At 36.7% G+C, this 15,738-nt stretch overlaps 1 protein-coding gene across 2 annotated transcripts in view; it reads right to left on the reverse strand.

Moving 5' to 3' along the window:
• Positions 1–1,460: 1,460 nt before the first annotated feature.
• Positions 1,461–15,738, reverse strand: part of ESCO2 (establishment of sister chromatid cohesion N-acetyltransferase 2) — a 28,413-nt gene continuing 14,135 nt past the window's right edge. Inside the window, exons 6-11 of one of the 2 annotated variants that reach the window (XM_066388564.1) lie at positions 12,051–12,177; positions 10,283–10,414; positions 9,334–9,423; positions 8,055–8,198; positions 5,451–5,626; positions 1,461–3,877 (exon numbers count right to left, since the gene is read on the reverse strand). In XM_066388564.1, coding sequence (XP_066244661.1) covers positions 3,745–3,877; positions 5,451–5,626; positions 8,055–8,198; positions 9,334–9,423; positions 10,283–10,414; positions 12,051–12,177 — 802 coding nt within the window. In that variant the 3' untranslated portion in view covers positions 1,461–3,744. The remainder of the gene's footprint in view (positions 3,878–5,450; positions 5,627–8,054; positions 8,199–9,333; positions 9,424–10,282; positions 10,415–12,050; positions 12,178–15,738) is intronic. The other variant, XM_066388569.1, reaches the window with a different exon arrangement.

Raw genomic sequence — 15,738 nt, forward strand, 5'->3', positions numbered from 1 at the left:
GGGATCCACCCGGCACGCCCACCAGGGGGCGATGCTCTGCCCCTCCGGGCGTCGCTCTGTTGCGACCAGAGCCACTCTAGCGCCTGGGGCAAAGGCCAAGGAGCCATCCCCAGCGCCCGGGCCATCTTTGCTCCAATGGAGCCTCGCTGCAGGAGGGAAAGAGAGAGACAGAGAGGAAGGAGAGGGGGAGGGGTGGAGAAGCAGATGGGCGCTTCTCCTGTGTGCCCTGGCCGGGAATCAAACCCGGGACTTCTGCACGCCAGGCCGACGCTCTACCACTGAGCCAACCGGCCAGGGCTTTTAATGACTTCTTTAGTGGTATACTTCTCCTTTCTCATATTTTGTGTATCTATTTCAGATTTTTGCTTTGTGGTTACCATGAGACTTACACATAACAACTTATAACAGCCTATTTTAAGTTGATAACTTAAACCTGAATACATTCTAAAGTTCTGTTTTTACTACCCCCTCCATGTTTTGTTTTTGATGTCATATTTTACATTTTTTAAAAACATGTGTGTTCTTTAATTATTATTTTTACTAAAAAACTTTAATCTTTTAACCTTCATACTAGCTTTTTGAGGAACTTAATAAACCGATTCTAAAATGTATATGAAAATGCAAAGGACCAAGAATAGACAAAACACTCTCTAGCAATAAAAAGAGAAAGTGGGAGACTTGACTATACCAAATATCAAGATTATTTTGCCTGACCAGGCTATGGCACTGTGGATACAGCATCAGCCTGAGACAAAGATCCAGGTTTGAAACCCTGAGTATGCCGGCTTGAGCACAGGCTCATAGACATGACTCCATGGTCACTGGAATGGAGCCCAAGGTCACTGGCACAGCTGTGAGTCCCCTGGTGAAGGCATATATGAGAAAGCAATCAATGAACAACTAAAGTGCAGCAATGAAGAATTGATGTCTCTCATGTCACTCCCTTCCTGTCTGGGTCTCTCTTGCTAAAAAAAAAAAAAAAAAAATGCAGTATTGGTATAAGAATAACCAATGAGCGAGACTAGTGAAATAAGAAGGTAAAAATAGACTTGCACATATATGGACACCAATTTTGACAAAGGTAGCAAAATCAGCAAGTAAAAGAAAAAAGAAACATCGATAGAAGTGCGAGAGACTTGAACAGTTACAACCTAAAATGCTCATAAACAGTAGTATAAAACAGTATATTCTCAGGGGTGAAATATTATACACTGATGAAAATGAGCTTCAGCTAGATGCAATAACAAATGCATTTTGACATATATTTAAAGATTCAATTTACATAAAGTTCAAAAACAAGCTAAAGAGTCATCAAAAGGTAGTTACATTTGAGAAAGACGGTGTAATAATGATTGACGACAACAAGAGGAAGAGTTCTGGGAAGGTGACAGTGTTTTATTATTTTTAATCTGGGTAGTAGTTATAAAGGTATTTGTGATAATAGTACATTTTAAAAAATAAGCCTTCAAAGTTTTAGATTTACTGAAAAGTTGCAAAAACAAAATTCCCATATACCCCACACCTATTCCTCTTATTAACATCTTAAATTAGTATATTTGTCACAACAAATCAATATTGATATATTACTATTAACTAAAGTACATAATTTATTCAGGCTTATTTAGTTTCTACCAAATATCATTTTTTTCTGTTTCAGTATCCCTTTCAGAATACATTACTTTTAGTTGTTTTAAGTCTTTGGCTGATATATCTTCCAGACTTCTTGTTTTTGACTTTTTTAGAGCATTATTAGGTTGCATAACAAAATTAAAAGATAGAGATTTTCCATATACCCCTTGCCACCACATGTGCTATTATCAACATCCCCAGAGTGTTATCTTTATTGCAATTGATGAATCTACATTGACAAATTAGGGTTTACTCTTGGGGTCCATTCTGTGAGTTTGGACAAACATATACTAGCATGTATCCACCATTACAGTATACACAGTATACTCCAGTTTCACTGCCCTAAAAATCCTGTGCTGCTCCTACTTAGCCCTCCCTCCACCCTTGGCAACCACATATATTTTTAGTCTCCACATTTTTGCTGTCCAGAATGTCATATAATTGGAATCATAGAATGTCAATTCATATTGGCTTCTTTCATTTATGGTTCCTTTATGCCTTTTTGTGGCTTCTTTTTAGTACCTAATAGCAACTCACTGTCTGGATGTAGCTGTTTGTTCATCTACTGAAAAACATCTTGGTAGCTTCCAAGTTCTGACAATTATGAATAAAACTTCTATAAATATCTGTGTGCAGGTTTTTGTGCGGATGGATATGTGCTTTCAATGATTGTTTCTTTCTTTTTTTACAAAGGGCATATATTCCTTTTATAACCACAAAAAATAACTTAAAAAGAAAATCAGTAAATTCAATTATATGAGAATAGACAAAGAATAATGAAAAGAATTTTAATTCATCACTAAAGCATTGAACAAGCAAATAATGTTAATAAAAATTTTTAAATAAAATACTTAAAACCAGCAGTGCAGAAAATAACATTAAAATGTTTGCATAATTACACATATCCACACTTCCACATTCTTTTTGGAACTCAGGCCTTTTAGATTTTAGAATCATGTTAATTTACAGGCAGATAAAAGAATGTAAATGAACATATTCTACATAAAGTTATAACCTGGAAAACTACTTTTCTAGAGTGTTATTGCCAGATAGCAATGAAATGTTTTTTAGAATCAACTATTGGAACAATTCTTTGCTTTTCAAAGTATCCAAGAATTATACTAGAAAACTGATTTTAAAATAGATTAAAGCATTTAGGTATATTTACATAATGTATTCTCTGGACCATCAGCTTAGATATACGTATTCATTAACCTTGGTTCTGATAACTGTACATTTTGTCAGACGTCTTAGAACAAGATATATTTTAGACATGCAAAAAAATTTTAAATGCGACCATATGAATCATCTAATCCCAACTGGGCGTTCATTTTGTTGAAGATTTCAATTACCAGTAATAAGTTCACTAAAGATAAGTAGCACAATCAGTATATTCATACAACAAAAATTAAATGATAGTAGTGCAATTACTAAGTTTAATTTTAATTAAATCTGGTGAGGTGCTTTTGACTGATTTTTAAAGATTAAAACATTAAGCTATAGAATTCTGTTGTACAGTACATAAAAGGATATAGAAATCTTATTCTTATCATCTTACCCTGTTACAAACTAGAAATTTAAAATACTTTATAAATATATTCAAACTGAGCTGCTACCTATAAGGTGAGAGTTCTATGTACAGAATTCAGGAATTACCTTTCAAAGTTGGGCATGGAAATTATTTGTCTTTAAATTTTCCTGTTTGCTTCTGATTAAACATGAGATAATTCTAGTTCAAATGTGCTATATAAAAGTAAGTGGTCACATTTCTGTGGAAAATCACCTTGCTTAGTATTCTTATGTAAGAGGCAAGTAATTTTCCAGTATGTCTACAGTTTCATAATTAAGGATACAAAGTGTTAGTATATATCATCCTAAGATTTTTCCTTTAAATCTCCAGATAATTTTCAACAAAGCTATTGGTAACTTTCGATTGAAAAGGAACAGCTGCGCGCGCGTGCGTGTGCGCAAGCTTTCAATTCATAAGTAACAGCCAGAGTTAACAATACAAGGTGTGTGTGTGTGTCTCAGTATTTTTATTTTGACATTTGCTAAATAGTTATTAAGATGTCTGAACTCATCCATATAGTAACTGTCTGCAGTTGAAATGAACTTTTAACTATTAAAATTGTATACAAGGAAATTAGGTGTGTTGCAGTACTTGGTTGCAAATAACTTGCCATCTAGTGTTGGGTCAGAAAATGCTATTTCATCAGTGCGGAGAAAACAGCCAAACATGAAGCGATTCCTAAAAAAGATGAAAAGACAATTTAACAGTGGAACCAAATCAAAATTTTGATTAAACATCAGCACAATTTATTTTAAAGCAATCCAAATATAAAAACTCAATCTTTAAATACTCCATTAAAATCAGTATTTTTATTAAGTGATAAAATGACAATGCTTTAGATTGTAGAGATGGAAGTCTAATATTTCACATGAGAAAATTGAGGTCCAGAAAATATTCTGCTGAGACAAAGGGAATCATACAACCCATTCAGCTGACTCCAGGTGATCCATGGTAATAAGCACCTAATATGAGGTAATATTGCTAATTAAATCCACACATAATTAAAACCAAGGAAACCTATCACCGATTTCAATCAATAACTATTCTTTTCAATTACACAACCTAGTCAGAGCTTTAAGGACTTAAAAACAAATCTGCATTTTGACTACAACTCTCCAGAGCTCAATTAGGATTAAAAGTAATAAAATTAAATGGTTGAAAGAATTCAATAAAATTGAGGCATAGTCTATAAAGTGACTGGCCTGTACTCTTCTAATTATTCAGTGTCATAAAAGACAAAGGCTAAAAACCGTTCCAGGTTAAGGCAAATGAGGACTAGAGACATGATGACTAACACAATATGTGATACTGGATGGGAAAAAAATGCTATAAAGGACATTCGAAACAAATGACAAAACTGAAATATGAACTATACATTAGAACAAAAGCATTACACCAATATTAAATATCCTGAATTTGATCATTTAAAATGTGCGTATGTAAGAGAATATCCTTGTTCTTAAGAAATATACACTGAAGTACAAAGGAAGTAAATGTTAAAACTTGGTAATCAGGAAAAAGGCATTTCTTTGTACTATTCTTGCTACTCTGAATAAAATTACTTCAAAATAAAAAATTAAAGAATTGGATTCAATTAGAAGTTAAGATAGAAGCTTCTGGTATCTTTACTACATAACAATACAAAATTTACTGCTAACTGTCCAAAGCAAAATATTGGTTTGATTAAATTGTTCTTACTGTCTTTATTAGTGATATCAGCTATAGAAAAAAACATTACATCTGTGGGTTTGAGTCCTTACTCTGTCCTTTTACTAGTTCATCAGTGTAAGTTTCTACTTAATAAGTCCATGTAAGTCTTAAGTGATTCTCATTAAAATAGGAATATATTCTCTCGTGAAGATTTAAACATATACTGCCTGTTAGACAAGAATAATTCAGCCGAAGCCTCCTCATAGACAAGATAGCTGTCAACTCAGATGTGTGAGAAAAGATAGATATGTTCTCAAATGAATGTGTTTTATATTTCTCCTTTGAGGGCAACTTAATTTTTATCTGTAACCAACTGCCTTAGTACTCAAAATATGATCTGCAGACCAGCAACATTCAGCATTACCTGAGAGCTTACTAGAAATGTAGAGTAGATTTAGTATTTTTTTTTTCAGTGCCAACTTAGCCTGATTATGATAGAATTTATACAGAAGTTGTCTTATCAATGTCATTCCTTGTGGGTCATGAGCCAGGAAAGGTTCTGGGAAAGCTAATTTGGGTCAAAATCTATTTTGTTTCTTACCTGAGCGTATCTACCAGTCTTCTTGCAATGCGCTTTCTTCTCTTCAGTCTGAAAACCCAGATTCTGCTTATCCCACAGACTGCAGGTACTGGTACATTTGAGCATTGCCAAGCCCTGTGACACTCTTGAGAACTTGGGCATTCTGGACCAGTTGGCTCAGACAGGACATGGAAGGCCTGCAATGATACAAAACACCTAGAGTTAGCAATACAGATAAATTCACATTTCTTTTTAAAAATCACTCCTTAAACAAAACTTAAGAATCTAAAACTAATCTTAATAAACCTTCACCAAGAGTGTTAAAATTCTATCATATTTATTGAATTCTTGTTCTTTTATACTCACATAGTGTTTGAAAAAATACTAGTGGTGTTGAGACTTTTCCATCCTGCTGGTGTATTACGTACCATTATGAAACTTTCCTCCTTTACTGAAAATACCGACTCTGACTTTTGGTACATAAAATACGTACACTCCCATTCTCTTCAGCCAAAAAATATATGATATTTAAAAAAACTGATAACACTGAAGATTTTTTATATGTTACAAAATTTGGTTGGCATCTAAGGTCTTTTGTAAAGAAAAGTTTATTTGAAATAATCATAGATTCACAGAAAGTTGAAAACTAGTATAGAGCCCCGTGTATCCTTTACCCAGTTTCTCCCAAGGGTCACATCTTCCAAAACCAAAAAATTAACCTGGGTGTAATGCATGTGTATACTTTTGTGACAATTCATCAGACCTGTATGCATTATTCACTTAACCACCACCATGCTCAAAATACAGAGGTTTTGCGTCATTACCAAAATCTTCCTCTTGCTACTACCTCTTTACAATCACATGTACCATCGCCCTCAACCAAAAATAAGATAAATTTATGCCAGCTTCATTTCAATGTACTAAGAATTTTTAAAAGGAAGGATACATCAGTGTGGAATATGAAACAGTCAGATAAAAAGAACACATTTGAACTATAAATCTCTAGCTAAAGATTATCCTGCAAGCTCTTTGAAGGCAAAAGCTACATCTCTATTTTAGGACAAGGGTTGACAACCTTTTTTCTGTAAGGGGGCCAAATTATAAAGATTTTAGACTCTTTGAGCCTACTCTGCTACACCCAGTCTGCCCTGCCATTCATTGTAGCACAAGCAACCACAGGTAATATAGACATGAATGAGCATGGCTATGTTCCAATAAAACTTTATTTACAAAACAAGTAGTGGCCAAATTTGGCTCATAGGCTGTTGTTTGCCAAACTTCTTTTCTAGAACATTGCTAATTAGTGCCTAAATTAGATCCTTGTTTTATTTTTAATTAATTAATTAATTTATTTATTTATTTAAGTGAGAGGAGGGGAGATAGACTCCCACATGCACCCTGACCAGGATCCACACAGCAACCCCCATCTGGGGCCAATACTCGCAACTGAGCTATTTTTAGGCTCCATGGAGCCATCCTTAGGGCCGGGACCAATGCACTCAAATCAACTGAGCCATGGATGCACACGCGCGCGTGAGAGAGAGAGAGAGAGAGAGAGAGAGAGAGAGAGAGAGAAAGAGAGAGGGAGGCGCGGAAAAGCAGATAGTCGCTTCTTCTGTGTGCCCTGACCAGGGAATCAAACCCAGGACTTGCACATACCAGGTCGACGATCTACCACTGAGCTACTGGCCAGGGCCTTTAAAGTAGATTCTAATTAAGGGACAAGTAATGATGACTGTATATTTGCCAAATGCACAAGGGTGGGCAAAAGTATGTTAAATTACTGGCCATCATTACCTAAAAGATACAAGGGTATAAAATAAGGGTATAAAGTAAGAAGAAAAAGAAGACTAATACAAATAAATAATAATAACATTCACAACTATAAACCGACATTTGCCCACCCTACTACTGACCTGCATTAAAGCCACATATTCAGTAACTGGGCTCTACATTTGCTTATTTTACACATCACTAGACTTTACAGGCCAGGGATAGAAATGACTACATGAACATAAAATGGACTTATCTTGTTTATATGCGGCAAAATACCACTGTCAGAAATAACTTCAATTATTCATATGGTCAAGGATGTTTAGTAAGAAAAAAGTCATTTATGGTAGTAGTCTTAAATGCTTATTGAGACTCTTCCCAACTACTTTATTTTGCTCACAAATTATGCCAATGATTTAAAAGATTCATAACAGGCCCTGGCCGGTTGGCTCAGTGGTAGAGTGTCGGCCTAGCGTGCGGAGGACCTGGTTCGATTCCCGGCCAGGGCACACAGGAGAAGCACCCATTTGCTTCTCCACCCCTCCACCGCGCCTTCCTCTCTGTCTCTCTCTTCCCCTCCCGCAGCCAAGGCTCCATTGGAGCAAAGATGGCCCGGGCGCTGGGGATGGCTCTGTGGCCTCTACCTCAGGCGCTAGAGTGGCTCTGGTCGCAACATGGCGACGCCCAGGATGGGCAGAGCATCGCCCCCTGGTGGGCAGAGCATTGCCCCTGGTGGGCATGCCGGGTGGATACCGGTCGGGTGCATGCGGGAGTCTGTCTGACTGTCTCTCCCTGTTTCCAGCTTCAGAAAAATGCAAAAAAAAAAAAAAAAAAAAAAGATTCATAACATACCTGTTTGATGGGCTCTGCAATTAAACACCCAACTACTTTCTTTTCATCAGATATAAAGAGAAAAGTTTTGGTTTTGTCTGGACATCTGGGAACAACTTGCTGGAAGCCCAATTCATTATCAACAAGTTCTTGGACATCTTCTACCTAATGATGTTAAAAGTCAAAAGAAGCGAATTTGTTTAAAAAAGTACAATAGAAACTATACACAAAATCTGATACTATCATTTTAACCTATCTTTATTTCCTAAATTTACATACCCCCCCCAAATTATTTCACTATTGACACATGTATCTGTCACTTTGGAAACAGGGTTTTAAGCACCTCTTTAGCTCTGATTGGGTAGCTCAGATAGTTAGAGCAGTGATTTTCAGCCGCTGGTCTGTCAGAAATTTTGTGCTGGTCTGCAAAAGTATTATCTACCCGAATGCTTTACAAAGATTATAGACCCAATGACTATAAACTGTTGAAAAACACTGGATCGGAGCATTGTTCCAATACGCAAAGTTTGAGGGTTCGATCCCTGGTCAAGGCACATGCATGACTCAGCCAATAAATGTGTGAATAAGTGGAAGAACAAACTGATGTTTCTCTCTCTTTCAAAAATTAATACATTAAAAAATTTAAGAAAAAAAAGAAAGAAAAAAAGAACCTATTTTAAAGATCACTTTCAGCAGAAAGAAATTCAGACTACTGGGAGGGATAAGGAGTAGAAAGTGCCAAAACAGATTTTGTTTCAGCTTTACTTATTTATTAATTTTTAATTTTTTGATTTTGAGAGAGAGCAAGAGAGGAAGGGAGAGGGAGAAAGAGAGAGACATCCATTTGTTGTTTCACTTAGTTGTGTACTCATTGATTGCTTCTCATACGAGCCCTGACCTGGAGTCAAACCCGTGATATCTGGCATGCCAGGTCAACACTTTATCAACTGAGCCACCCCGCCAGGGCCTCAGCTTCACTCTTTGTTCACTGGGGCTAACCCTCCAGCCCAAGAAACACAGGCAACACAAACTTAAATAGACTCTGGGGCCATTCACTGAAAAGTTAATCATTCACAAGTGGAAGATAAAGGTAAAGAATAAGCTCTTTTCTTTAATCTCCAGATGCCATTCCTTTACTTATTTTGTAATTCTAAGTTTAGTTTTATAAGACTACTATGAAAATCATCATTAGGTATGTACCAAAGTGGACTATCTTTCAGCAAAGGGGTTTTGTACTTCAACATAGGCGATTTCTTGGTGGGGGAGAGGGAGGCAGTAGGAGAACAGGATTATTCTATACCTTTTTGATAGCATAAATTGGATCATGTGGCAGGACCAACACAATTTTCCCATCCCAAAACTCTGCTACTACACGTTCTTTTTTCCAGCCCTGCCAAAGGAAAAAAGCCACAGTTCAATTTAAAGGGGAAAAAAGACAAAACATTAAATAATTTAGTCTGGAGAGGACAAAAAGAACACTGAATGATATAAAAAAAAGATATAACAAAATTCATCAATAAACAAACAAAATAGGGGAAAGCCACAATAAAGATGGATAAAACAAAGTGCCTGTCCTCAAGGGGCTGACACCCTGTTGGGAGACATGTACATACCTAATCTATTATAAAACATGGCAAAGTTAAATAAGTGTTCTCCATAGAAATATGTGGGCTACATCATACCTACTAACTTGGAAAAAAATAAATTATTAGGAGCAGGAAAGTGGGCAGGGGTAGGATAATAAACAAGGCTAAAACTATTATGAAGGTATGAACTACAGCAATAAAAACAGGAGAAAAAGGATGCACTTGAGTAGCAGGTACAAGAATAACAAGACCAACAATAGGATGTATCTGGACCAGAAAGTCACTTGATAAAGAGACCTTTCCCCTCAAAAAAGGAAAAGCTATCCACAAGGATGAAATTAAGCTGAGGAGGAGGAAAATCCTCAAGTGTGAATTTTGTATTTTGACTGTTCAGCTCTGTTCAGAAATCTACAGGTAAGAATGCAGGGTATTCATTTAACCTAGAACAATACTTCTCTAATTTTAGTACAGAGAGTTTAAATGGCACTTTTTTAAAAAGTTAACTTTTAAATACTGTCAGCCTCAAAAGTGAAGGACAAAACTGTAGATGATGAAATATTTAGGGATATATATAGATCTTTCAATTAAATTTAAGCAAAAGAAATGTATCTTTCAAAGCAGTTTAACTTGTAGAACAAACTGGAAGACTACTTTTTGACTTACGGTGTATTTGATTCCCTCCAGAAATCTGTGGTGATGCTGCAGATGCTGCAGCTCATCCTCAGGGCTGGAGGCAGTATAGATCATGCCGCAAGACTTGCACATGGTGGCTCCAAAGTGTTTCTGGCCTGCATCCTGTTAAGGGGGCAGAGTTCTACATTGAGTTCCTATAACTAGTCATTCAAATCGCTCATTTTTCTTTTATGCTGGCACAAGTGAAATACTAAATGAAAATCTGGTCACTATAGCCTCCTTTCCTTCACCTCAAACAAAATGGAAGAGAAAGACCTAAAAATGCAATAAATTAATAAAAGAAATGGAACTATCTTTTGGAAAGGGCAGTGAAAAAAAAAGATCAAGATTCTTTAGCTAGATAGGCCCCACAGTTCTAAGAAGGAATAAATAAGATTAAATCACAAGTCTTATAGCTAACAATGGAAACTTCTTTATTAAGCTCTTAAATAGAGAACCAAAAAAAGCCTTATTTCAAAAAAGAAGGGCAGAAATTTTAGGATTTTCATATTCACTGCACAGTGTTTTTTTCCTTAAGCATTTAAGAATATTAAAATTCTTTGCCTTAAAAGTTGATAAAAATAAATATAATACATAATAAAATATAAGGGAAAGCAAAGACAAATGAATGAATAAAGGGAAGTCAGAAATATTCAATGTCATGGCTTATTAACTAAGTTCCATTTTATTTCATAAGGCCTTGCTTAATGCTACTAAAAATACTCAGTTCTGAATAGTCTAATAGAGGGGCTGGCAAACTTTTTTGCAAACCATACATGATTTGTCTCATAGTCTTCTCCCTATTCCCTAACCTTTTAAAATGAAAAAGCTGCCCTGGCCGGTTGGCTCAGTGGTAGAGCGTCGGCCTGGCGTGCAGTAGTCCTGGGTTCGATTCCCAGCCAGGGCACACAGGAGAAGCACCCATCTGCTTCTCCACCCCTCCCCCTCTCCTTCCTCTCTGTCTCTCTCTTCCCCTCCCGCAGCCAAGGCTCCATTGGAGCAAAATTGGCCCGGGTGCTGAGGATGGCTCTGTGGCCTCTGCCTCAGGCGCTAGAGTGGCTCTGGTCTCAACAGAGCGACGCCCCGGATGGGCAGAGCATTGCCCCTGGTGGGCATGCCGGGTGGATCCCGGTCGGGCACATGCAGGAGTCTGTCTGACTGCCTCCCTGTTTCTGGCTTTGGAAAAATACAAAAAAATAAAAAAGAAAAAGAAAAAGCCATTTTAAGCTCATAGACCATGGTTCAAAGTGGCCCATGAGCCTAGTTTGCCAAACCCAGCTATTCTCATTAAATCTTTTGCTGATCAACAATAATTTTCTTTATCTAAAGACAAGTCATTCATCTGCATTCTGCTAAATTACTAGTATCACCCAACACTATCAATTTGAAAATATACTTGACTAGTTTCAAATGATGCCACAACAACAAAGCTGACATTTACATATCCCAAAATATCTATAACCAAGTTAACTACAATAAGACAAGGAGTCTTATTTCATGTCTGACTTTTGAGAGCTTATGCAGGAGGAGCTTTGTTTTACTTTTTAAAAAAAATTTTTAGATTTTATGTATTCATTTTAGAGAGGAGAGAGAGAGTGAGCAAGAAGTGGGGGACGAGCAGGAAGCATCAACTCCCATATGTGCCTTGACCAGGCAAGCCCAGGGTTTCGAACCAGTGACCTCAGCATTCCTGGTCAACACTTTATCCACTGTGCCACCACAGGTCAGGCAGGAGGAGGTTTTTTAAAAATCTACTCACAATGATGAGCTGGTCTTTTGTTTCTTTATTGGTATCTCTGGCATTAGTACTTTTCTGTGTATTCACCTGTTTCAAGATATTAGTAGGTGTGATGGATCCCACAGAAGATGGTTCTTCAACTAGAGATCTTAAAATAGAAAGTTGATAAACATTATTTAACTTGATAAAGTAACAGGACTAGGAACAATGGGAAACCTCAGGCCCATTCAGAGAGAATCGGTAATTTACTCAAGGTAAAGAACAGTGGCAAGACTCAAATCCTCATCTTACAACTCCAAGTCCAAGGGACTTTCATCTGTGGTATCAGATGCACATATACAAGATCACTTCATAAATTGACTTCACTTGTAAAAAACAATCTTTAGTTTGCTTTATCAAATCTTAGGACAAAATTTACCCATGAAGGTATGCAGAAATTCCTGAATATCGCAACAAATAAGTACACTCTAATACTAAAGCTCACACATCCACAGGAATCAGCCACCAGCATATATGACCCAATAACTTTTACTTGGGTGGTGGTTGAGGCTAATACATGCACTTATCCTTATACCTAAAGCAGCACCTGACTATTCTCAAATTCTTAGGAAAAAATTTTTTTTGGCCTGGATAAATGTTGAGGCAACCTTCTCCCCATAGGAAAGAATGTTGGGACTCATAGAGGTTGCAAACAAAAGACCCTCAGGCCAAATTCAGGTAGCAGATATGCTTTGAGTGACTCACATGGTATTTAAAACTTTGGATTAGATAGCTACCAATATTTTTAAAATCTAGAGATTTCACTTAAAAATGTGTATTTCCAATATTGCAGAAGACACTTTAAAATCACCAGACCTCTATTTCTTCAAAGAACCTACTAGATGAAGCTAAACAGTGCACACTACAGAGCCTGGCTGGCTCTGTAGGCACTGAGTCTGTAACCCTTGCCTTGTAATAAAAAGGAAGTTGGTTTACCAAGGAATAGATATCTCTAGAGTAGAGGTAAGAGAACATAGGCAAGGAAACAAACCAAGTGCCTAAAGCAAAAGATTCAAACAGAAAAAATCTGACAAGTAAAACACTGGGAAAAAAATGTTTAATGCTTTCAGCTAAGCCAACCTGTCTTGTTGTCTTGTAATCATTTGATTAGAATGGCTTTCAAACTGACTTAATAAACCTATGATGAGAAATTTATTTAAATCATGACCTACAGAGACACACATGTTTAACAAAAAAAAAGGGGGGGGGGTTTTCACTAAACACCCTACGTTAGAGATGCATTATTCCGTTTAAATGCTGGATACTATGCCCTTAAACTGATTTGACAAGCTACTAATGGCAAATGCCTGTAATATAAAAAACACTGTCTAGGTTGCTGACATCCTCCTCTTTATGCAACCTTTGCTAAGTGACTCAGCTTTTCCCATTCCAGCATGCATGACCACAATCTCTACTTCTATCTTAGCAATTTTAACACTTTATTATATGTATTTGTTTACATGCCTGTTCTCCTCTAACCATAACTTCCTTGATAGTAGGACCATGTGTTATTTATCTTCCTATCTCTAAAAACTCAGTATAGCTAAATACCACATAGTACTCTATAAATGTTTGCCAAATGAAGGAATCAACAACAACAAAAAATGAATGTGAAACTGCGAACCAAATGAATCTGTAGTCTACTTAAAGTAAAAGTAATAGACTAAACCACAAGAAATCGATGATATATAACCTCTGGGTCCCACATAAAGAGTAATTTCAAAAGACTCAACCAATAATATCCTAGTATCTCCTTATATTAGATTGAATTAGTTTACACACCTTTATCTAATTGTGATAGATTTCAATCCTTAATAAAGTCATGAAAGAAGACAAAGATGAGAAAAGGGAAAGGTGAAGAAAATAGGACTATGGCCTCTAAAGGGGGAATGTTGTTATTTATCATCAAATAGGAGAGAAGTACCAAAGCTGCATAGGAAAATGCTCAGACTATAAGAAACTTCTTTTTCAGAGCTTTCCATCAATCACGCTCACACCCACCCATGCTCCCCATCTTCCATTCTCAGCTTTTTTTTTTCCATTCTCAGCTTTGACCAGGATAGAAGTAGCTTCAGCTGGGATTTATAACAGCGTCAAACTGCTGCAAGTTACTTACTCCTCTGGCCAGTTTTCTCGTCTATAAAACGGGGGTAAAAATGTCACGTACATAAGGTTGTAAATGTCATTAAACATTAACTGTTATTAATATTATATATCTTCACTTAGGGAAGACAATATAGCCTAATGGGCTTTGATTCATATATGGATTCTAGTCCTGGCTCTGCCACCTAATAGCTGTGCAACTGTGGCTGAATTACTAAGTTTCCTCAGCTAAAAACGGAATTGATAATAGGATATTACTTCTAGGTTGTTGTAAGGATTAACTGAGATAATGAATATAAACTACTTATTATGAGCCAGGCTGTATATGAAAATTTTTGTCGGGAGCCGATCCACAACTGCTGGCTGATAAGGTCACAGCAGGAGAAGACCCACAACTGCTGGCTGACAAGGTCACAGCAGAAGAAGATCAAAAACTGCTGAATGACAAAGTCACAGCAGAGAGGACCAATGGCTGCGGGTTGACGAAGTCACCCAAAGGAAAGACACAACGATACTTCCCCCTTTGACTTTTTGAATTAATCTGGCCTTATATCCCCCCTTTTTCTGGGTGTGTGCTATTAATTATGGCACAGGGATAATAGTACCGTGCTTTCCCTGTAGATTCGTAGTGATTTCTTTGGAAATGAGACAGAGGGTGTGAGTTCCACAGAAAAGCCTGTAAGCCCCTTGAACTGGGCTCATAAACATAAGAGGCTGGCTATAATATCCCTCGTAAAGGGTTAAGTTTGTAGGAGAATTCCTTCTTAATCATGTTAGAAAGAATAGATTGTGACTTGTGAATAGGTAGGAGGCAGTGGCTGTGCACAGAGCGCCTTTCAGCCTTCACTTAATTCAACATTTTTCCTCCCTAGCCTTTTCATGTGATAGAGTAAAGAAACATTCCTTTCTTCTTGCTTATTTGATGTGCAGATAGTGGTACACTCTGAGAAGAATAGAGTCAGAACTTAACTAGTGTTTAAATATAATAAATAAGTAATATTTGACTAGACAATAGTATCTTAGGTAAAGTATAGAAGAATGGCCCATTGTGTGGCCTAGGATGAGAGCGCAGTCGGCTAGAAAAGAATGTTTTACTAAGAAAAATCTTTTGACTAAAGGCAATTGCTAGGCTTTCTCAATGAGATGTTCTCATAAGATTTATATACTTTCCAAGATTCTTTGATAATGAGAGGAATGTAGGGAAATCCATAGAAGTAATAACAGTTAATGTCTTCTGAAATTATGTTGCTACTAGGCTCTCTTGCAAGTGCACTATGTATATCTTTGGGTGAAAGATATTCTTAATGTTATGTCAATTTCCTTATGGGCAAGCCTTTTAGAATCTTGTGAGAAAAAGTAGAACACTGCATAAACTCAAGGCCTTTTACCTAAGCAAGCAGTGGTCCATTGTTAGTCCTTAATGATTTCGTCTGCTAATCTCTCTCTGCCCCTTGACTCACAACAGCAGTAAAGTTAGTTAACTATTAGTACTAATACCTTAAAAGCTTTTACCGATGTTGTTATCGCTATTCAAGTTATTTTGTACTTTGAATGACTTGCTACCTGG

The sequence above is a fragment of the Saccopteryx leptura genome, chromosome 1, assembly GCF_036850995.1.
Source record: "Saccopteryx leptura isolate mSacLep1 chromosome 1, mSacLep1_pri_phased_curated, whole genome shotgun sequence".
In the NCBI taxonomy this organism is placed as follows: domain Eukaryota; kingdom Metazoa; phylum Chordata; class Mammalia; order Chiroptera; family Emballonuridae; genus Saccopteryx; species Saccopteryx leptura.